Source organism: Halichoerus grypus, chromosome 10 (assembly GCF_964656455.1).
Source record: "Halichoerus grypus chromosome 10, mHalGry1.hap1.1, whole genome shotgun sequence".
Classification (NCBI taxonomy): domain Eukaryota; kingdom Metazoa; phylum Chordata; class Mammalia; order Carnivora; family Phocidae; genus Halichoerus; species Halichoerus grypus.
Genome location: NC_135721.1, coordinates 21,254,047 through 21,276,066, shown reverse-complemented (window position 1 = coordinate 21,276,066; position 22,020 = coordinate 21,254,047). Strand labels below are relative to the sequence as shown.

Sequence of the window (22,020 nt, the reverse complement as noted above, 5' to 3'; positions counted from 1 at the left end):
GAAGCAGATGCACATCCAACTCTGGGGAAGCTGTGCTGGCCATCTCTGCCTGTCCCGCCACCTCGGGTCATGGGCACCTGGGCGGGCAGTACACGCTAGCCAAGTGGGCCAGCCATCCCCCTGACTCCTGAGTTAGGCCACCTTAGTGACATTTTGTCATCTGTACTTCTGTTTCCTTTTGGAGCCTCTTGCCCACACACCCCTGTTCCCAGGGGGACCAAAGCTGTCTTTGGACTTGAGTCTCAACCTGCCTTTTACCACTCTTGCCTATCCCATGCCCCTAGACCTGGTGGGAATAAAAAGTCTTCAGTGAGCCGGTGTTTTTATTCCTCTGCTGCAGAGGCAAAGAACTCCTGGTTCTGGCTCCTTTGTGGATCCAAGTCTCTGACCTGACATTTCCTCCGGTCATTCCCGTTTGTCCTCTGGTCCTTCCCTTGGCTCTGCCTGCCTCCGCAGCCCTTTGGCCACCTGGCCTGCGCTGGCTGCCCTCCAGCTGGAGCACATGGCCTCTGGACCCCAGACTGGCCTGGGCACGAAGGAAAACAGGAGCCTGGGGCAGCCTAAGCAACTTGTATTGAATGCGCTTGCCCTTCCTCAACCGTCCACCAGCTTCATCTTCCTTTGCTGTCCTGGTCTTCTCTACCAGGGTAATGCAGTCACCCCAGGGGGGCCTGATACTACTGGGCAAAAGCTGGAGTCTGAGCAGGGTCGGGTGGGGCAGGCTCCAAACTAGTCTCCTTAGCTATCAGAAGGGGACCCCCCAATGTATGCCCCAGACCAGCTTGCCCAGTTTCATTCCCCAGAAAAAGATTGTGTGCCACCAGCTTGGGAGGAGATTCATCTGTTCCTCTGCCTACCACTTTCAAACTCAACCAGGAAGTTATTGCTATTTGGCTTTAAAAATAGAACATTCAAGCTGGACTTTTATGGTCTTGTGAAGAACACTGTGCTCATGCCCACCCACACCTGGTCTCTGCCCCTGCCTGGCCTCATCCAGCTGCTCAGGAGCCGTTCTCAGTGGGTCCCTCAGTGGAGACTTGGTAGATTTATGAGTTCGGCCTTGGCTGAGACCTTCTCCCCATGGCTCCCAGCCACTGTTCAGCTGCTCTCCCACATCCCATGCAGCCCGCGGCTGGGATGTTCTGTGTCTTTTTCTGCCTCCACCCCAACTTGCTGAGTCACCCCTCAGCCCCTTTCCCCTGCTGCCCTGTCCAGCCCTGTGGAGGAGCAGTGGCTCGTCATGTCAGAGCCTCATTTAGTCTCACAATGGCAATGGTGGCTCTAAGGCTACCCGTGTTGGGACTCGAGTCAGCCTGGTCCATCCCCTCCCGCTCTGAGGCACTGATCTTTAACAAAAAGCTGGTTCCTTCTCTGTCTGGACTTCAGGTGCCTTTGGGTTTGAAGCTGTCCCTGATCTGGAAAGTTACTTTTAGTAGGTGTAGACTCTAGGATTAGTCCTCAAATGATTTCTTCAGAGCCAGAGAGAAATTCCACTAAAGCTCTCAGAGATCTCCGGCACCCCGTGGCAAGACTTAAGGAGTGCCTGGGAGGAGTGCCTGTGGGGAGAAGCTGCCCCTGGAGAGCTCATCTGTAGACAGATTGTAGAAATAACTCCAGAGCCAGTGAGGCCTTAGGCCAAAATCATATAAAGAACCCAGTGAACACAGGCCTATCTTGTTTTTCCTGGAGGTTAGGTTTCTAACATAATGGAAAGAGAAGACTAATTATCATCCCCTGGAAAAGGTGAGTGTTCGCCTTCAAAGGTCCTTCAAGGAGGTAATCAGGCCCATCAATATCCTTCAGATTCAAGGCCTTCAGGTGCTGTCTACTTCAGTTCCAGTAGGCCTGCCTCTGGGATAAGATCATGTCAAACTAGGCAGCTGGGACCATCGAAAGGTTTCTCTGGAAACTGGAATGCAAGCAATGCAAGCTTTCTGGCTTAACCCATAAATCTAAGTCATTATCAAGAAAAGAGTGGAAGGGCGCAGGGCCCAGAGAGGGAGGACGTGTAGTGATGAGGGGCGGCTGGAGAGACCGCAGTGCAGACAAGACTCCTAAATCCCCCCTGCCTCTTGGACATCAGGTAACGTCTTGTGCAGCAATAACAAGCAGGCTCCCTTCTTCAGTTTCCATCTGCCTACGTGACCCTGGCCCAGTTCTGTTCACACTCACAGCTGCCCAGAGCCTGTCCGGCCCTTGGCTTTCCCATCAGCACCTGCAGCTGCTGCCCTCCTAGCCCTCTACCTCTGCACCTGCATGTCCGGAGGGTTTGTGGGACGCTTAGGGGAGGCAGCAGGGGCGGTGCCCTAACTCAACGTCCAACCCAACCAAACCCCGTCCTCTCCCACTTCCCTTGCAGCTACCACAACACCCGCCTCCCCCAGTGCTCCTGAGTACCCTCCCATCGCCGAAGGGCCCACTGCTTCGCCTGGTCTGCGTGCTGGAACCTGGGAGCCGAACCTGAGTCTGTCCAATCTGAGGGCTGAGAGTCAGAGGGAAGACAGGCAGGGCTGGTAGAGAATCTAGGTTCCTAAGCTCGAGTCGTAGTCTAGGAGAAAAAGGCAAGTGGTGATGCTCATTTGTCACCGAGAGCTGGTGAGCGTGGCCTCGTGGGAAAGAGAGCGTCTGCCTCTTCAGAGACGTGGGCTCTGGCCTCTGCCTCCGTTGTTCTTTGGCTTGAGGTGGTAGCTGTGGTGGGCTCAAGGCCAGAGCTCCCCAGGCCTCCAGCATAGAGACGAGATCGCATGGGCCACTTCTGCAAGACACGGGGATGGGAAGTGAGTAATGCTCACTATTGCAGCCCCTCGTAGTCCTTGGCATCCCAAACTTGGCCTTTCCTAGCCCCCCTCCCTGAGACCCTCTCCCACCATGACTGTCCTGATCACAGCGGTCTCGGGCTCACCACCACTTACGGCCCCCTGCCTTCTCCTGACCCCCTGAGCCTGGCAGAGAGGCTCATGAGGAGCTGTCTGAGAAGAGCAAGGTCCTGAAAGGAGCCCCCTGACGGTGGGGAGGGAGGAGCATGGCAGAGCTGGCAGCAGCCAGGGGCTGGGCAGCGGGGAGGGCAGCAGAGCCGGGGCAAGGAGAGGGTCCTCCTGATACTGAACGGCCCTGACCTCTTCTCTTGCTCAGCCCCCAACCCAGGTACCCCTGGCCACACTTAGTGCTGCCCGTCCGTCTAAGCTGGGGACCTCCTTGCGCATCCTTCCAGCAGGAGCATAGACAACCCCAGAAAACACCAGTTGACTCTGCTCTGAGGGCTGCCCTCCTCTTGGCAGCCCTCTATGGGGTGGGGGCGCCAAAGGGGCACTGCTCCCCGCTAACTATCCCATCCCACCACGCTGCCTGAGTTCTAGACAGAACCGGCTCTCATCTCTTCTTTCTTCAGCATATTCATCCATCACCTCCTACATGCAAGGGCCTGACTTGGGTCGTCGCTTTACAGGTAAGGAAACGACTCTGCCACTGTCAGCATTTCAGAGTCGTCCCCATTTAGTCTCAAGTTCTTGCATTTTAGCTATATTTGCATGAGAGAAAAGAAATCTCAAGTTTCAAGACATTTCAGAACTGTGATGTTTAGGGGATAGAGAGGGTGAACGTATCCTCCATAAAAACAAGGCTGAGCCCTTCCCAGTGCTGTCTAGCCTCAGAGGGCAGAGATGACCCATCCTTTATAACAGTTCACTCTGCATCCAGCAGCTTACAGCACCCTTGGCCTGCTTGGTGGCTATGAGCATGGGCTCTGAGGTCAGACACCCTCGGGTTCAAAGTGCATTGAGCCACTTAATCTCCCCAAGATTCAATTTTCTCATCTGTAAAGTAATCCTCATTGGGTTCTCGTGTGGACAAGAAGATGGAAAGAACTGGAGTGCTAAGCCCAGCTCCTGGCATAACTTTCGCACCCAAATACTGTTGTTGTTGTTATTTGTGATGGTGAATATTGTTAATTATACTTTTCACTCATGGTCTCATTTCATACCATGGAGGGGAAGTAAGGCTCGTGTTAGCTTCCCTTTCACATATGATAAAGCTGAGGCTCAGGAAAGGCAGGTCCCGGTCTAGGAGGTGGGAAGCACCCCCCCCACACACACACACACACTCTGCCCCCCCACTGCTGGTCCCTCCCCCACCCCAGCTTGATTGCTTCTCCAGTGAGGCTTTCTGAGACCTTGTTCTCCCAGAGGGGGATCCCTCCTATGGCAGAAGTCCAGAGGACACGGAGGCATTATACGATGATCGGGTGATGTGCCCTGGAATCTCGGACTCTCCCGGTGCGGTTTCCTTTCCCAGGTCCCAGCCGCAGAAACTGCTCCGAATTTCCCTCCTCTTGGAGGAACCGCATTTTCCATGAAGTCATTTCCAATCACCACCCCCACTGCCCCCAGGGTCAGCCGATTCCCAGGAGCCGGGCTTGGCTCCTCTCCCTGTGAGAGAGCAGGAAGCAGCCAGTCCCCGGTCCCCACGTCAGCTCTGCTCAGGGCAGGGGGCCTGAGTCCAGTCCATCCCAAACCCCATTCCCCAAGGCCCGGGGCTCGTGGCCTACCTTGAGAGGGTGTAGGTAGCAGAGTCCACGCAGGAAGGGAGGCCAGGCGGGGCCGGGCAACTCGTGGCCCAGCGTGCGGGTGAGGTGGGCTATGTAGCCAGTGGCCAGCACCAGCACGTCCAGCTTGGAGAGCTTGGTGTCGGGTGGCACCGCGGGCAGAGCGGCCTGCAGGGCCAGGAAGGCCTGGCGCAGTGTCCTCACCCGGCTCCGCTCCCGTGCAGCGTTCTTGGGACTGGCCTCGCTCTGCACAGAGGACCCCAGGTGAGTGGGTCTGACGGGACCCCCATCGGCCCCTGTTTCTGAGAGCATTCTAGTGTGAGGTCTCCTTCCAGAGCAGTAGTGCGCTGAACAGCAGAGACCTGGGGACCTCATGCCCCATTTGTCCGCTCTCAGTCCTGCCCTGCTTTACGCCTGAGGAAATGCAGAGAAGGTGTCACTTGGGGTCAGATGGCAGCAGGGTGGCAAGGCTGGGCTCGGAAGCCGAGAGTCCTTTCCTCTTTCTACTACTCTAGCCCTTGCTCCATCCACACCCAAGTCTGAAGCCTGCTTATCAGGGTGCCCCGGGGCCGCGGGAAGCTAAGAGCCACCCCCCCGCTCCGTAAGGCTGACCCTTGCCCGGCCACGTCCTGAGATGAAGACGCAGCTGCAGTGAAGAAGAAAGGACCCCCAAGCAGGGGCCAGAACCCACAGCTGCCGTCCTGGCCCCACCACCGGCTGCAGTTCCGGGGTTGTGGGAAATTCACCCCATTCCTCCAGGCCTCAGGTCCCCCAGAGAAGTGAGTTGGGCCAGCTCTCTGAGCCGCGCTCTGGTTGAGACCCCCTGCATTACCCCAACCACCCCAGCGTGGAGCCTTGGAGTCGAAGGCGCCAGTGTCCCCCCTCTTGGGCAGGGACAGTAATGCTGAGAGAGGCTTTGCCATCAGAGGTGACGCCTCAGGCCCTCCAACCCCTGCCTCCCCCCACTCCCTCCACAGGTCCAGCGTTTCCTTACCCGGCCACGAGCCAGGCTCCTGGGCCTGACCCCCCGTGGGCTCGGGCCAGCTCTGCTCCACCTTTGGTCGCTCCAGCTCGTCTCTTCCCACAGGTCCTGCCTTGTTCTGCTCAGGCGGCTCCGCTTCCTGCCTGCGAGCAGCCGCAGCTTGGCCTTCGCCGGCTTCTGCCCCACTCCCGGCATGGCGGGGGCCCTTCTGACCTCCCTCTGTGACATGCCACAGCCCCGGGGCAGCGGGGGGGGTGTGTGCTGCAGCGCCTAGACGGGAGCGCAGGGCCTCACGGAGCCCGTGGGCGCAAGCTCAGCGGGCAGGCAGGTCGCCCAGCCAGCAATGTCTCCGAGGGAGCTGGCGCCCAGTCAGTCCCGCTTCGCTCCTTGCTCTGGGAAGGCCGCCCACCCGGCGCAGCCCCCGCGAGAAGCCTCCTGCCTGCCTCCCAACTGGCTCAGGGGTGGGGGTATACACGCCGGGAGTGGCCGAGCCCCAGGAGGAGGCCCCTGCTGAAGGAGGCAGGAGGGTGGTGGGAAGGGAGCTCCCTTCCCAGAGCCCTGCCGGACCCTGACAGTAGCCCTGCCGGACCCTGACAGTAGTCCTGCCATGCACATGCAAGTCTAGCTTTGAGGCTCAAGTCCCTGGAAGGGCCCCGAACCCCCTCCTTTGCCAGAAGCCCGCCTGCACACACTGGTAAGGGACCTTTCCTCCCCTTGCCAATGAACATGACCTTCCAGCCACAGGGCACTACTCCCCATCCCCCAAGCAGGCCTCCTATTTCCGACCCAGTGCTTCTCCATTCCCTGGAATCCTTCCTCCGGGGGTGGGGGAAAGGCTGCCTTCATCCGTTGGCTTATACCCTTCATTTGTGAGGATTTCTTCAAACCCCACAGAGGCCAGAGCCCAGGTCTCCCTGTTTGATGGGTACCCTAATTTATGCACAACCACATCCTGGCGAGTTCCCTCACAGTTCAGTGTTCTTAGATCACTATGTGCCAGGCACTGCGCTAAGCACGTTATATGTATTCTCTTGTTTATTTCTCAGAACAACCTTCTAAGGAAAAAGAGACTCTCATATCCTCGTTTTACAGATGGGAAAATGGGGATCAGGAAGTGACACAACTAATAAATACAGCTAGTAAGTGATGGGGGTGGGATGAGAGCCCAGGGCAGCCTGTGAGACTTGGAAGGCTACCCCTCAGCCTATGCTGTTCTGCCGTGGGTGGGTCACTCATGTCTGTCCCCATGCGGGTCACATCATCTGCTCCTTACAGCTAGTCAGGAGGAGTGAGGATGAAGGGACAGCAAATCTGCCACAGTAGCCCCTGCCTGTCCCCAAGTCCCAGTCTCTGCTTGCAGCACAATCCATCTGAGATGTCCCTTGTCCGCCCATTATGAACTCCAGGGGAGACAAAATAAGTAGAGAGAAAGGAGAGAAAGGACAGAGGAGTAAGGGCGGATGTACGTAGTAGAGTGAGAGAGAACCACAGCCAACCAGAGGGAAAGGAAACAGGAAGACAGGGAAAATCCACCTGAATGTCCGTCATCAGTAAGGGAGTGATCACATACATTTTGGTATCGCCATACCGTGGACTGATGCGCAGTAGTAAAAAGAAGACAGACCTCTGTAGAGTGACATGAAAATAACTCTCCAAGATGCATGGTTAAGTGAGAAAAACCTAGCTGTAGATCAATATACATGATAAAATCCCACCCGGGATCAAAAACACCAAAAACCAAAAGCTGTAAGCGTGGAGGTTTATGTGTTTATATGAATGTATAGAAACTAGACCAAAAAGTTGCACGCCATGTTGTTTTGTTTTGTTTTGTTCTGTTTGTTTTACTCTAGATGCAGAGAATGACACATACTCTGGCTCCGTGGCACACTGTGGCCTTCGGTACCACAGGGCCTCCTGTTGGCCTCCCTCCCTCCCTTCCTTCCATCTATCCCCTTTTATCCCATTCCCGTTTTTCTTCCCTATCGCCATTTCAAAGTATTTAATGTATAGTCTTTTGCTAGTCTGTGTGGTGGTTTTAAAATATGTACACAGACTCTTTGATACTTCTCTTTTCAGAAGGTGGAGCCCAGTCCCCCTCCCTGTGAGTGTGAGCCAGACTTAACAACTTGCTCCCAACAAATAAAACGTGGCAGGGGCGCCTGGGTGGCTCAGTCATGTCTGCCTTCAGCTCAGGTCATGATCCTGGAGTCCCTCGTTGGGTTCTGCGCTCAGTGGGGAGCCTGCTTCTCCTGCTCCCTCTGCCCCTCCCCAACTCATGCTCTCTCTCGTTCTCTCTCGCTCACTCTCTCTCAAACAAATAAATAAAATCTTAAAAAAAAAAATCAAAACAAAACGTAGCAGCAGTGTCAGCGTGAAGCTTCTGGAACTAGGTTATAAAAGATGCTGTAGTTTCCTCCTGGGATCGCTTGGTCCTCCGGCTCTAGGGGAAGCCAGCTGCTGTGTCACGAAGGTACTCCAGTCGCCCTAAGAGGTCCAGGTGGTGAGGAAGGGGGCTTCTCACAACAGCCAGCACGAACCGGCAACCGTGTGAGTGCACCACCTCGGAACGGACCCTCCGGCCCTGGTTCAGCCTTCAGATGACCGAAGCCCTGGGCAACAGCTGGAGTGTGACTCATGAGGCTCAAGTCCCTGGAAGGGCCCCGAACCCCCTCCTTTGCCAGAAGCCCGCCTGCACACACTGGTAAGGGACCTTTCCTCCCCTTGCCAATGAACATGACCTTCCAGCCACAGGGCACTACTCCCCATCCCCCAAGGGGCCCTTATCTGACACTTCCTTAACTTGGTAAAGGTTATATATCAAAAGCCTACAGCAAATATTATGCCTAATGGAGAAAGTGTTTGAATTCCTGAATGAAATGGCTAAATTCATAGAACATTCCTGAATGAAATGGCTAAATTCATAGAAACATTATTGCCTCCCATGGCTTCTGTGGGTCAGAAAGTCTGTGGGTGACTCTGGCTCAGGGACACGCAGCTAAGTTGCTCGCACCCACAGACTTTCTGACCCACAGAAGCCATGGGAGGCAATAAATGTTTATTGTTAATTAAGTTTGGGGGTAATTGGGTAAGCAGCAATAGAGAACTCATGCAATATGTGTTATTCAACCCTGTGCATCGTTGTATGAATACATTTTAAATTCATTAAAATAATAATGCATTTTATATGATCAGTACATAACACAGCATCAGCTATGTAGTAGGTATTCTGTAAGCTTTACTGTTACTGCGTCCATTCAATCCTATGGGTTTTTTGTTTCATAATATTCTTAAGAGTTTATTATAAACTAGTTTCACAGGCCACAAGAAAGTAAAAGGACTTTTACTTTTTACTCGTACAGCCTTTCAGGAAACAGGCAGGAAGCTGATAAGGGCCAAGATGAGTCTAGGTGGGTGCATTCTGGTGGGGGGGCTTCACTTCGGGGGAGAGTGCCTGCATCTCCGGAGGGGGCATGCTCATTGGAGCTGCTTGTCCAGGGGGATCCCCACTGGGGGACCCATGGGAGGCCTCAGGCCAGGTGGCGAGCCCACCATGCCTGGAGGGGATGCCCCTTGGAGGCCCATAGGTTGGGGAGGACTCCCATGGCCAGGTGGATACTGGGTTGGGGCCCCCCTGCAGTCTTGGCCATGACAGCAGCTGCAGAGGCTGCAATAATGCCTCTTCCTTGTGGGGTCATCACCTGTTGGGATGGCCCACCGACCTCTCGGCCTGGCCCAGCAAGTCCTGCAGGGTCCCGGGCCACTGGAACCCCAGCTGGGACTCCTGTGCCAGCAGCAGGCTGATCCCTGGGCCTCCCGCAGCTCAGCAGGTGGCACTCGGTCCATACCAGCGTCTTTGGGAGGAGGTCCCTCTACTGTCACTGAGACCAGGTTCCCCCCTGCGTTAATTGACTGAGTATTGCCAGAGTGCCATCCGGAAGGGCAGAGTCTGCAGTCCAAGCGCCCCACGTGCTCAGCGCCACCTGGTATTAACCAGATTCCCAGTTTTATGGTAGGATAGCTATAAAGGGCTGTTTTAATTTGCCTTTATCTGATAAGGGTGCATGTGTGTGGTGCTTGGTGGTGCTCAGATTGCATTTCATTTTTCTCCATATAGGGAGACTCTTTTCCCAACATCATTTGCTAAACAGTCCATTCTCTCTCCCTGCTCAGTTACAGTTCCCACTTTATCATATAATAATTTCCCATATTTATACATTGGTCAATTTCTGAGTTCTCTATTCTGTCCTGCTGATCGTTTTGACTATGTTTGAGCTAATAGCACACTGCTTTTATTGTTAACAACTTTGTAGCATGTCTTATTATTTGGTAGGGTAAAACTCCCCTCTTTACTCTTATTTTTCAAGGTTGACTTAGTTATTTCTGGACCCTTATTTTTCCATTTAGATTTTAGAGAAAGTTCATTGGGTTCCTAAAAAATTTAACTGAAATTTATTGGGATTTTGTTGAATACATGGGTTGATTTGAGGAGAATTGCCGTCTTTATACTTTTGAGTCAAACATTCTAAGAACATGAAATGTCTCTCATTTTAAACATCTTTTATATCCTTTATTAATTGTATAGTTTACTCCATGAATGTCTGTGTATTCTTGCCTCAGTGAAATAGTTCACAGTTTTGTTGAACTAAGTAGTTCATAGTTTTTATTGCTCTTGCAAATGCTCTTATTCTATTCTATTTTCTAGTTGATGATGGCTGCGATACAGAAATGCTAGCAAATTTTTAAAGTTTGTCTTGAATCCAGCAACCTTGCTGAACTTTCTTATTAGTGTTAAAACTGTTGCTTCCTTTGGTTTTTCTAAATAGATAAAAAAAATCACAATTTTATTTCTTCCTTTCCAATCTTTATACTTGTTTCTTTTTCTTTCCTTAGAGCATTGACTTGTGCTTTTGATACTATGTTAACCGGAAGTAGTGATAGCAGGCACCCTTTCTTCCCCTAACCCTATGTAGAATGTATCTAGAATTTCTCCATTAGACATAATATTTGCTGTAGGCTTTTGATATATAACCTTTACCAAGTTAAGGAAGTATCGGTCTAGTCCTTGTTTGCTGAGAGGTTTTTGGTGTTTTTTTAAAGTCATAAGTAGGTGTAGAACTTTATCAAATGCTTTTTCTGCATCAACTGAGATACAATCATGATTTTTCTCCCTCGTCTATTAATATGTTAAATTATTTTGTTGTATTTTCTGACGATAAATCTTGCTTGAGTTCCTATGATAAATCCCATCTGCTTGTGATTAATTTATTTAAAATACACTCTCTGATTCATATAGTTAATATGTTGTTTAGGATTTTTACAGCCATCTCACAAGTGAAATGAGATTCTAATTTTCTTCTCTTTAACTGTCATTATTTGGTTTTGGGATCAAGGTTCCACTAACTTCATAAAATGAGCTGGGGAGCTCTCACTCTTCTACTTTCTGAAACAACTTTTTACATAAGATAGAAATTAACCCTTTTTTGAAGTCTGGTAAAACTTACTTGTAAAACCACCGGGCCTAGTTTTCCTTTGGTGAAGAGGGGAAGAAATGTTAACTTTCCCCTTAATTTCTTTGGTACTTAATATTTTATATTTTTCTATGAATTTAGCCATTTCATTCAGGAATTCAAACACTTTAATGTACAAAATGCTCTTTATGTCTCCAAGGAAATGAGAAAAAAACAGAAGTCCTATTCAGCAGAAGTTTTCTTTCAAAAAGGTAGGCATTTCTCAGCCTTGAGAAGAACAGTGTAGAACTCTGAGAATGGCCAGGCAGTTTGCCCAGGAACAACACTTGGCCCACAAAATGGGCATGGCCTTGGATTGCTGGTAAAACCCAAAGTTCCAGTGACTCTAACAGACCAACGGTTCTGTGGCTGGACAGGCAAGATAAGACTGATTTGGGGCGTCTGGGTGGCTCAATCAGTTAAGTGTCCAACTCTTGATTTTGACTCAGGTCATGATCTCAGGGTTGTGAGATCAAGCCCCGAGTTGGGCCCCCTGCTGAGCATGGAACCTGCTTAAGATTCTCTCTTTCCCTCTCTCTCTGCCCAGCCCCCACCCCTGCTCATGCACGCTCTCGCTCTCTCTCTTTCTCTCTCTCTCAAAAAAAAAAAAAAAAAAAGAGGAAGCATGTCTATGGAAAGTACAGCCCCTTCAGGGGCAGACATCATTCTAATCTTGAGAGAACTGCCCATCAGGACCTCAGGACAGAAGAATGGCATTTTGAAGGATAGAGCAAAAACATGTTTTTCAGACATAACAGAACTGTCTTTTGTCCTCCCATATATATGTAGCTGCCCTGATGGTATTAGATGCCAGCCTTTCAGTGATGAGCCAAAACATCAGCAGGGGCTCCCATCCCAAGATCCTCAGGCCAGGTTCAAAAAGCTACCCACAGAAAACTCCAGGGAACTCACTGGGCAGTCCAGAGTTTCTTGCATTCTAACCATCTGTGAGATGAGGAGTAGCCCATGGAATGAATGGTGGGTATTCCTGGGCTTTCAGTTCAATATTCTTTCTTAGAAGTCATTAAGTTGTTGCTAAGGCAGACCTCTCCCAGAAGCTTCCATCTGAAATTTAATCAGGTCGGTGCCAAAGTCAAACATAGAGGGGAATCCACGGAAACCCTTGCCAGATGGTAAACGGGTATCATCTCTTTCCTTCTGTAGGAACTTACCTATCAGAGAAGGAGGGAGATCTGACTCCAAATTTTCTGAGTGTTGGCAGGACACGGAGTAGGAAGGAAGAAGGTATTAAAACTCGAGGCCATGTGGAAAGAGATCTTCTTGTGCCAAGTGTCTTTTCAGAGTTAAATGACCTGGACACCCTCAGGGAGCTCCTCCACCTGAAGGCTCAGTCCTCAGAAGGACCTCAAGGTCATGGTCAGATGAACCTGGGACTCTCAGGCTATCACCTCCGTGTTGCGTCCACAGCAGGGATGTTGGTATATAAAGGAAAATTTACACAGCAAAAAACAGTGTCCACAAAGCCCCAAGTGGTGAACTAGGAGAGAGTGAGACTGATATACAAGGAGGGGCGCTTCCCGGCCAGAAGGTGCAGAGACCATTTCTAGCACTCCATCATCTTCAAGCTGATCTTCAAGGCAGCTGGGTTCTGCATGGTGAAACTCGTCTCCAGGGCACGGCTCAGGTCCATGCTGTGCCTGGCTTCCTCTGTGGCACGGTACCACCTGGATGCATGTATGTGGGCGGCTCTGTGAAATGGAACTTTGTCGCCACCTTATGCTTCATCTTCAGCGGCCGGGCCATGGATATAACAGGGCAGGTTCTGCCACCGTGGTCTGAGTGGGCTTCATGGAGCACACAGGCAGCAGATGGGTGAAGGCTCAGCTTCTCTATCATGCACCGGCTTTTGAAGTTGGTCTGGGATCTCTAGTTCTTGGGTCGGACACAGGCACAGTCCTGGGAACTAGTCCAGCTCATGGAAGTTGGGCCTCATGGCTTCTCCTTGGCCTCTAGTGCTGATGACAGGTTCTCTTCTTCCTGGGTTTTGTTTCAGCACAGCGCCATCGGCCCCCACTGTCACAGGCTATGGCAGAAGCCCAGACGCCTTCCCATTTGGGTGGGATTGGCTCTCACGAAGGTATAGAGAGAAAGTGGATGTAGAGTAGGATCATCTTCCCCTCGGAACGTGAGCCCCATCTCTCAAGAGCTGTTATTTACACTTGGAACAATGACTTCTCGGATACTGATTGTCGCTTTGAAAAAGAAGTGCTTGACAAGCTCAGGATCCTTCTGCTAGGCAGTGGGGCCAGTCGGAGGGGACAAGAGCAGCCTTCTTCCTCCCCTTCTAGAACAGTCACTCATATTTCTCCTAGTACCTCAAGTGTTATAGAGGTGCCCTAGAAGTTTCACAACTACTATGGGAGCCCCCTTTTCTTTCTTTTTCTTTTTCTTTTTTTTTTTTTTTTTTAGATTTTATTTATTTGACAGAGAGAGAGACAGCGAGAGAGGGAACACCAGCAGGGGGAGTGGGAGAGGGAGAAGCAGGCTCCCCGCTGAGCAGGGAGCCCGATGTGGGGCTCAATCCCAGGCCCCGGGATCATGACCTGAGCTGAAGGCAGACACTTAGTGACTGAGTCACCCAAATGCCCCGGGAGCCCTCTTTTCTTATTTTTAAATTTCCATTATGTCTCTAGATACTTTCTCTCTCTCTCTTTTTTTTTTGTTCTGTGTTTTATTTGCACCTAACTCTCTTTTTGTTCTTAATAAGTGTTATCAAAAGTATGCTTAGCTTATCTATCTTTTCAAGGACCAGACTTTCTTTTTTTAAAAAGTGGTAATTTTATTTTTAATTTTTCTAGGAACTGTTGTACTGTTTTCCATAGTAGCTATACCATTCTACGTTCCCACCAGTGGTGCACAGGGGTTCCAGTTTCTCCACATCCTTGCCAACACTTGTTATTTTCTCGTCTCTGTTTTGTAATTGCCATCCTAATGCATGTGACTGTATAGTATTTTTAAGTGTCAATTTCATTTATTTTTGGTCTTCTCATTTTTGTTTTCTTCCTTCTCATTTCTTCACTTTTCCCCTAGTGTTCATTTGTTCCAACTTCTTGAGAAGAAAGCTTGGTTGGTTTATCTTAAAGTTTATTGTGTTTTGCTAAATGATAAGAGGAACAATGGAACAAGAAGACAATCATCATAAGCATATTCTTGCATCTAGTAACAGCCTCAAAAATAATCAAGTGACAACTGACAGAAATGCAGGAATAGATGAATCAATTAGAGTTGATCTTTACATACCCCTTTTAGTAACTGATAGATTACATAGAGATACCTAAGCCAAGATACTGAATGATAGCTAATAAACTCAAGATATTAGATATATCCAAAATATAAGACAAACAGTGAATATCCCCGGAGAGAGTAAAAATAGGAAGACTGTCAAGGCTAATTTTTTAATTTTACCTGTATACTTCTGTATTGTTCAGATTTTTATTTACTTATTTCTTTAAAGATTTTTATTTATTTATTTATTTGACAGAGAGAGACAGCGAGAGGGGGAACACAAGCAGGGGGAGTGGGAGAGAGAGAAGCAGGCTTCCCGCGGAGCAGGGAGCCCGACGCAGGGCTCAGTCCCAGGACCCTGGGATCATGACCCGAGCCAAAGGCAGACGCTTAACGACTGAGCCACCCAGGCGCCCCTTGTTTGGATTTTTAAATAAAGATTTTATTTATTTATTTGAGAGAGAGAGCACACGCAAGAGAGCAAGAGAGAGCATGAGCGGGGCGGGGGGTTGGTGCAGAGGGAGAGGGACAAGCAGACCCCAGGTGAGCAGGGAACCTGATGCAGGGCTTGATTCCAGGACCCCAGGATCATGACTCAAGCTGAAGGCAGATGCTTAACCTACAACCACCCAGGTGCCCCTATTTGTAGAATTTGTATATTATTTGTATACCTCAAAGAACAATAAGAGATGAAAGGCAAAAAGGCAATAGTGGTTCAACTGGCTGGCTCACATTTTCCACCATCATATTTAGTCAAAGCCTTGATGAAATCAAAATATATAGGGAGGGGCACCTGGCTGGCTCAGTCAGAAGAGCATGCAGCTCTTGATCTCCATGTCGTGAGTTCGAGCCCCATGTTGGGTGTAGAGATTACTTAAATAAATAAACTTTTATTTTTTAATTTTTTAAGATTTTATTTATTTATTAGAGAGGCAGAGGAGAGGGGGAGAGAGAGAGAGAGAGGGGCAGAGGGAGAGGGGGAGAGAGAGAGAGAGAGAGAATCTCCAACAGACTCCACGCTGAGTGCGGAGCCGGATCCCACGACCCTGAGATGAGGACCAGAGCTGAAATCAAGAATCCGACGCTCAACTGGCTGAGCCACTCAGGCACCCCAAATAAATAAACTTTAAAAAAAATACATAGGGATTATTACAATTCCCAAATTATAAAACTCATTTACAAAGTAGGAAATAAAAGCAATGTGGGAAAATACATATGGTAAGTACTTAAGGACTATATTTAGTTCCTACAAGCACTTGGGTATAAGGTACATTCCATTGCTGAACTGCAAAAGCAACTCACCATAGGTCAGAGCACAGGTATGTAGATTTCAATTCCCATCTAGCAAGTCTCTTTGGTAGCTAGTTTGAGAGAATGTGTCAATCCACTTTGGAAGAGTAAGAAAAGAAGGGTCATAGGGCACCTGGGTGGCTCAGATGGTTAAGCATCTGCCTTCGGCTCAGGTCATGATCCCAGGGTCCTGGCTCAGCGGGGAGCCTCCTTCTCCCTCTCAGTCTGTCTCTCCCCCTCTTCATGCTCTCTCTCTCTCTGTATCTCTCTGTCTAAAATGAATTTAAAAAAAGAAAGAAAAGAAGGGTTAGAGAGGCAAATCCAGGCATACTCACCCCAGCACTGTACAGAAAAGGTAGAACTTTGCTCTCAACATTATTTGAGTATTTCTATTGATGTGAATGAAACTACCTCTCTTAGCTTGGTGCCATTAGGCAATTAATTCATTAATTTACTCAACTTCCCTTCTTCTGAGACCAAGCATCAAACATCTTTCTGACTCCCAGGCAGGTCTAGCTCCATGATTTTAGAATACTGATGATATTGAAAGCAATAAGTCAGTCCCTGCAACTCTGATTTCTCATAGTAAATCAATGATGTGGATTCTGATCACATTTTGTCTTCTCGAATACCTAGACTATAGAGAGAGAATATGTGAATTGTTTTCCGTTTGTGTGAGCTACTTTTTTAAAATTGGCATTCTGGCACTTACTTTAGGCTGTTGTTTTTAGTTGGCATGGTCAAGAGCACATTTCTCATCCTGGAAAGTAAAAGTCCAGATATAATTGTTTTCCCCAATGACATAGCAAACATGCCACTTCCAGATGGCCCTTACTTTACTTGAACCAAGTACTTCATAATTTACTTTACTTGAACCAACTCTGGCCTTTGTGATCATCAGTTTCTTTTCTAAGAGGTCACATACATTCTATTTAATAATCCAGTTGAAAATTTTCCTAGCAAACAACTAGAAACTGATTTGAGATCCTAGAATTTGTCTTTTCCCCCCTTTTTTAATATTTACCGATCTGCAGTTATCTGACACCTCTCTTATATGATTTCTCCATGAATACTCAAGGTAGTTCTGCAAACAGCCCCTTCCTACTGTGTCATACGTACAGCTCAAACAGAAAAGAAAAGAAAAAATTGCCAAGGTCAAATTTTCTTAAGTAATTTTCAATTTACCCATTCATTCATCTATCCTCTTAAGAAACATGTACAGATTTCTGGAAAGAGTATGCTATATAGCATTTGAAAGAAATAAAACACAGTGTTCTTGCCTAGGATTGGGGAAGTGGAGGGTGGAAAGAGTGTGTGGTAGATAATATCTATAACAGGAAACAACTAGCAAACTCAAACAAGTTCATTACAATATCACATTTCCAACTTGGACGCCAAGTGCTTAGAGAACCTCTACTCACTTGGTCAATAAAATTTTACTAAGCATGGAGTAATTAACACAAACTAAGGGAGAGATTGGTTAGTGTAAATTGAAGTTATTATAGAAATTTTTGTTTGAACAGCAATCTTCAATTTGAGGTCCTCATACCCCTAGGGGAACATGAATATTTTCCAAGAGGACCCAAGTTCTAGGGTGACCAATTGTCCCAGTTTATCCAGAACTGTCTTGGTTTTAGCACTAAAAGTCTCATGTCCCAGGAAGTCCCTCAGTCCCTAAGGCTGGATCTCAACTTACCTATTTCCACCTCTCTAAAACTGATGTGCCCGAGATTTTGCCTGGTTTTCCTTTCCCACCACCCACCTTTTCATAAGTGCCCGTCTCTCACTTTATACAAGCCGTGACTCCTACTCATTCCTAAATTTATTATGACTTGCCCGGACTCAATAAACCTCCAGGGCACCTGAAAAAAAAAAAAAAAAAGACAATTAGAAATATATATTTTTTAAGAATTTTATTTATTTGAAAGAGAGAGAGCTCGAGCGGGGGTGGGGGTGGGGGGGAGAGGCAAAGGGAGAAGCACGCTCCCCGTTGAGCGGGGAGCCCGACGCAGGGCTTGATCCCAGGACCCTGGGATCATGACCTGAGCCAAAGACAGACAGTTAACAGACTGAGCCACCCAGGCGCCCTGACATTTAGAAATACTGATATGGGCACAGCCTCCTTTAATATAGGCGTCATAGCTCCTTGGAAGGGCATCTCATCTTTCAGTCACATATTGTGATGGTTAATTTTACGTGTTAATTTGACTGGGCCATGGGGTGCCCATATATTTAGTTAAACATTATTTTGCGTGTGTCTGTGAGGGTGTTTCTGGATGAGATTAATGTTTGAATTGGTAAACTGAGTGAAGCACCTTGCCTCCCTATTGTGGGTGAGCCTCATCCAGTCATTGAAGGTCTGAATAGAACAACAAAGGCAGAGTAAGGGAGAATTCACTCTTGCTGCCTGGTTATCTTCAAGCTGGGGCATCAGTTTTCTCTTGCCTTTGGACTCAGATTTGGACTGGAACTGACACCATCAGCTCTCCTGGTTCTCAGGCCTTTGGACTTGGGCTGGAACTATGCCATTAACTCTCCTGGTATCTAGCTTGCTGACTGCAGACCTTCAGACTTCTCAGCCTCCATAGGTACATGAGCCGGTTCCTTATAATAAATCTCTTACCTGTCTATCTATCTATCTAGCGCTATACATAAATATACACAACTGTATGTCAATAAGAATAGATGACTTAAATGAAACAGATACTTTTTTGGAAAGACACCAATAGGATATGTCTGTAACTATCATTTATCTATCTAGATATAGATACCAGCCAAAGGAAGGGCATGCTTAGATATGTGATAGTTGCGTAACCTGTGAGTAAACTAGAAAACAGTGAATTGCACACTTTAAATGGGTGGAATTTATGGTGTGTGAGTTATACTCACTAAAGCTGTTGAGAAAATCGTTATTAAAACATAGCAGTATATCCCAAGGGCGGAAATGGTATAGAGCATGAGCCACTGCTCAGAAAGCTGTTTTCTTAAACAGGGCTTTGAAGAGAAAGCCCAGCTGAGAGAGGCCGTTGGAGAGAACCCCAGACGTAGGAGGCGGTGGGAACTGTGAAAAATACAGGCAGAGAGGAGGGGGGAGGTTAGGTCCTGACGGGGAGACTGAGTGCCCCCAGAGAATTTTGTCTGCTTTAGTTTTGGTTTTTTTTTAAAGATTTTATTTATTTATTCGACAGAGAGAGACACAGCGAGAGAGGGAACACAGCAGGGAGGGGCAGAGGGAGAGGGAGAACCGGACTCCCCGCCAAGCAGGGAGCCCGATGCGGGGCTCGGTCCCAGGACCCTGGGATCATGACCTGAGCCGAAGGCAGACGCTTAACGACTGAGCCACCCAAGCGCCCTGTCTCCTTTAGTTTTGTCAAGGGCCAGCCTTTGGATGGTCTCTGAAGGAAGGTCCTAGAGCCTTGAGGAGGAGAGTGTGTTACGTCAGCACCTGACCTTTGTGACATAGGCAGGAGATGCCAGGCAGAGCTGCCCCCCAGGGAATGGGGCTCATAGCTCCCGAGGGGGGCAGCAACGCCGCCCTTTAGACAAAGTTCAGTCTCCCAGAAGTCTTCACCAGCTGGCCCCACGGCTGCTGGTGGTGCTGCTCCCACTGCTGGGCGTGCTGAGGGCCCGGCCGAGGCAGAGGACATCAGCATCAGGGGTGACAAGGAGTCAGGCAAACCGGACGGGCAGGAAACCAGGATGCTTGCAGAATCCCTGACTCAGGTTTAGGGGAGCAAAAGTCTGTAACAGAAGACCTCCTCCTGGCTGGAGGACCACGGAGGGCAAGGTTCGGACAGAAATCTGGGTCAGAGTGAGTTTAGGGTGACAGATGCTGGGGACAGAGGGGGTGTGGCCACCATTTTGTGACTGTCCCTCTCTCTCCCAGGTTCCTCACTGCTGAAGTGCCTTGTGAAACACAGCTCACAGCTCAGAGGAACCCTCATTGGTAAGAGCTCACAGCACCAGAACACAATTTCTAGTCCCACCTCAGCGGCCATCCTCAAGCCCCCTCCTCCACCTCCGTTCTACCTGCCCCCCCCCCCCCGCCATTCTTCTCCTCATCTCTCACCTTCCCTGGAGCATTTTGCCAGCTCTTCTGACCCCAAAGGTGCAAGGATTTAGGGTCTTGGTAAATCAGTCTTCAGAGCCAGAAGTGGACCAATTCTCCCAATATCTCCGATTCTGTTCCTTTCTCTACAGGTCCTATGGGCTGTGTCTTCCTCCCTAGCCCACCCAGATGATTGATGCTGTCCCTCAGCTCCCAAGAGGCAGCTCTGATTCTCCATCCCTATACATCCCTCATCAATGGCTGACCGCAAAGTGAGAGGCCAAGTTTAGACCCAAGCTCCCACCCAGACGCTCAGAGAGCCTAGTGCTCCAGGCCTGGGTGGCTCCCTGTCCTGGCATCAACAGCTGCACCAACCCTGGGCTGGAGCCACACTTGCGCACAGAAGGCCCTGATTTCTCAGCCAGGTCTGGCCTCCGAGATACTGGTCCTGATTCTGCCAGGTCTCTCGTCTCTGGTCTTGAGGCCCCAGTCCCTTCTGAATTCAAGGCAATGTTGCCTCAAAACAAGGACCAGGTGCTGCTACAGAACGCAGTGCCCCCTGGGCGCCCCCCTCTGGGCCCCTCACAACTTGTGGACTCCTCATCCAGCAACCTACAGCCTCTGCCTCCCCAGCGACCACCCCCTCTCTCCCACTCTCCTTGCTCCCCTCCGCCACGGTCCCACTCTCTAGGCTCCCATTTCTACTCTTCTGACTCAAATTCTGACTTTATCCTACACCCTTATTCTTCCTCTCTCCCAAGCTCCCCCAGTTTCTTTCATCAGAATTACTTCTCTCTTTCCCACCCCCCCTCTTCCTCTCCCTCCCACCGGCCATACCCCTCCCCTACTCACACGCATTCCTCCTCTCCCTCTCAGCTACAGAACACCTCTCTCCCCCACTCTCATTGCCAGTCTCCTTCCCCCCCAGGAGACTGCCCTAGCTCCACCGTCACTTCCCCGACCCCCAGCCTACCTTCTGGTGGGGTCCACTCAAACAGGCAGACATGGCCCTGGCATCAGTACGGGGACACCGGCTCCCCTGGGGCGGTGGGAGAATGCGTGGCAAGCGAGAGGGACCCTGCGGAGTTCCGGGACCCAGGAGCCCTGGCCCAGGCCCTGGTGGTCCATCTGGGGCCCCGGCGCATCGCACACGACCTGCGCTTACTGCTTTTGCAGCGCCTGTGGCTAGGCAGGACTGGCCAGGCCCCCGTTGTAGAATATCCCATATGCCTGGTGTGCCTCAAACCCCGCAGCCCCTCTTGCCCCATCCCCAGGTACAGGACTGGACCCCGGCTGCTTGCCTTCCCCCAGCTACTGCCCTGTGCACAGGGCCAGGAATCCGGACCACTCCGCATAGGCATTGGTTTTGGCCTCCGCCTGCCTCGGGGCCAGGCCAGGGCCTTGCATCTCTTGCCAGAAAGAAAGCCAGAGGAAGCAGGGCCTCAGGGCAAGGCTGTTCAGGCCCAGGGATATCAAACCCGGGCATCCCAGGCTCCAGCAGCTCAAGCAGCAGTGGCTCAGGCGCGGGCCCATCCAGCCCGGGGCACATCCTCCCAGGCCGCGAGTCGCAGATCTACAGGCCTCCAGTCACCAAACTCTATGTGCTTTTCAGGGCCTCCACCTCAGGCACCCAAACAAGCCACTGTCTCCCTGAAACCCAGGCCTTTCTCTGCGTCCAAGGGGCCTGCCTCTCCAGAGCCCATTCTCCGAAAGTCACCACCCTAGTTCCAGAGCCAAGGAGGCTCTCTGGAGCACCTCCTCCGAACCCCGCTGCCCCTATCAGGCCCCAGATCTTGGGGAGTCCCCGAGACACCCTGAAGGGCTGGCTGGCAGGAGGTCAGGTGTGTTCTCCAGCCTTGAACCCTGGGAGCCCCTTATGGAGTCTGCTCTCTCCTGGCTGAAGAAGATGAAGGGTACTTTAGACCCCATTCAGCCTATAGTGTATCAATAAAGCCCGACCCTGCAAAACTTGTGTTAGTGTCTGATGTAGAAATGTTGGGGTTTGGAGTGAACAGTCAAGAAAGAAGTCTTGACACACCTTTGGTGCAAAAAGGTGGTTTTATTAAAGCACAGGGACAGGACCTGTGGGCAGAAGGAGCTGCCCTGGAGTTGTGAGGAGTGGCTGATTATATACTTTCAAGTTGGGAGGGGGTTAGGGATAGCATAAGTCTCTAAGGAATTTTGGAAGCAAGGTTTCCAGGACCTTGAGGGGGCTAGCTATTGTTAGGAAAAGGTAATTTATTACTGTCTAATAAAATGTTAGTCATGAGACCCTTCAGATGTTTATCAGTGGGCCATATGCTTGGAGGATGATCGCTAACATATATCTTGGGGTTAGAGATAAAGGAAGTTTTCAAAGGAATTTTTATTTGTTAAAGGAGACTTCCAGGATCCTGCAAGTTGGGAT

The 22,020-nt window shown here is 49.8% G+C and overlaps 2 protein-coding genes across 2 annotated transcripts; one reads left to right on the top strand and one right to left on the bottom strand.

Moving 5' to 3' along the window:
• Positions 1-2,454: 2,454 nt before the first annotated feature.
• Positions 2,455-5,750, bottom strand: TCF23 (transcription factor 23). Its single transcript, XM_036090192.2, has 3 exons — positions 5,535-5,750; positions 4,544-4,786; positions 2,455-2,755 (listed from the first exon to the last, which is right to left on the bottom strand). The coding sequence occupies exons 1-3, from the start codon at positions 5,748-5,750 to the stop codon at positions 2,576-2,578; spliced, it is 639 nt and encodes a 212-aa protein (XP_035946085.1). The 3' UTR covers positions 2,455-2,575.
• Positions 5,751-19,454: 13,704 nt separating this feature from the next.
• On the top strand, positions 19,455-21,565 carry PRR30 (proline rich 30). The gene is made up of 2 exons (XM_036090191.2): positions 19,455-19,511; positions 19,766-21,565. The coding sequence occupies exon 2, from the start codon at positions 20,124-20,126 to the stop codon at positions 21,336-21,338; it is 1,215 nt and encodes a 404-aa protein (XP_035946084.1). The 5' UTR covers positions 19,455-19,511; positions 19,766-20,123; the 3' UTR covers positions 21,339-21,565.
• The last annotated feature ends 455 nt before the right edge of the window (positions 21,566-22,020 follow it).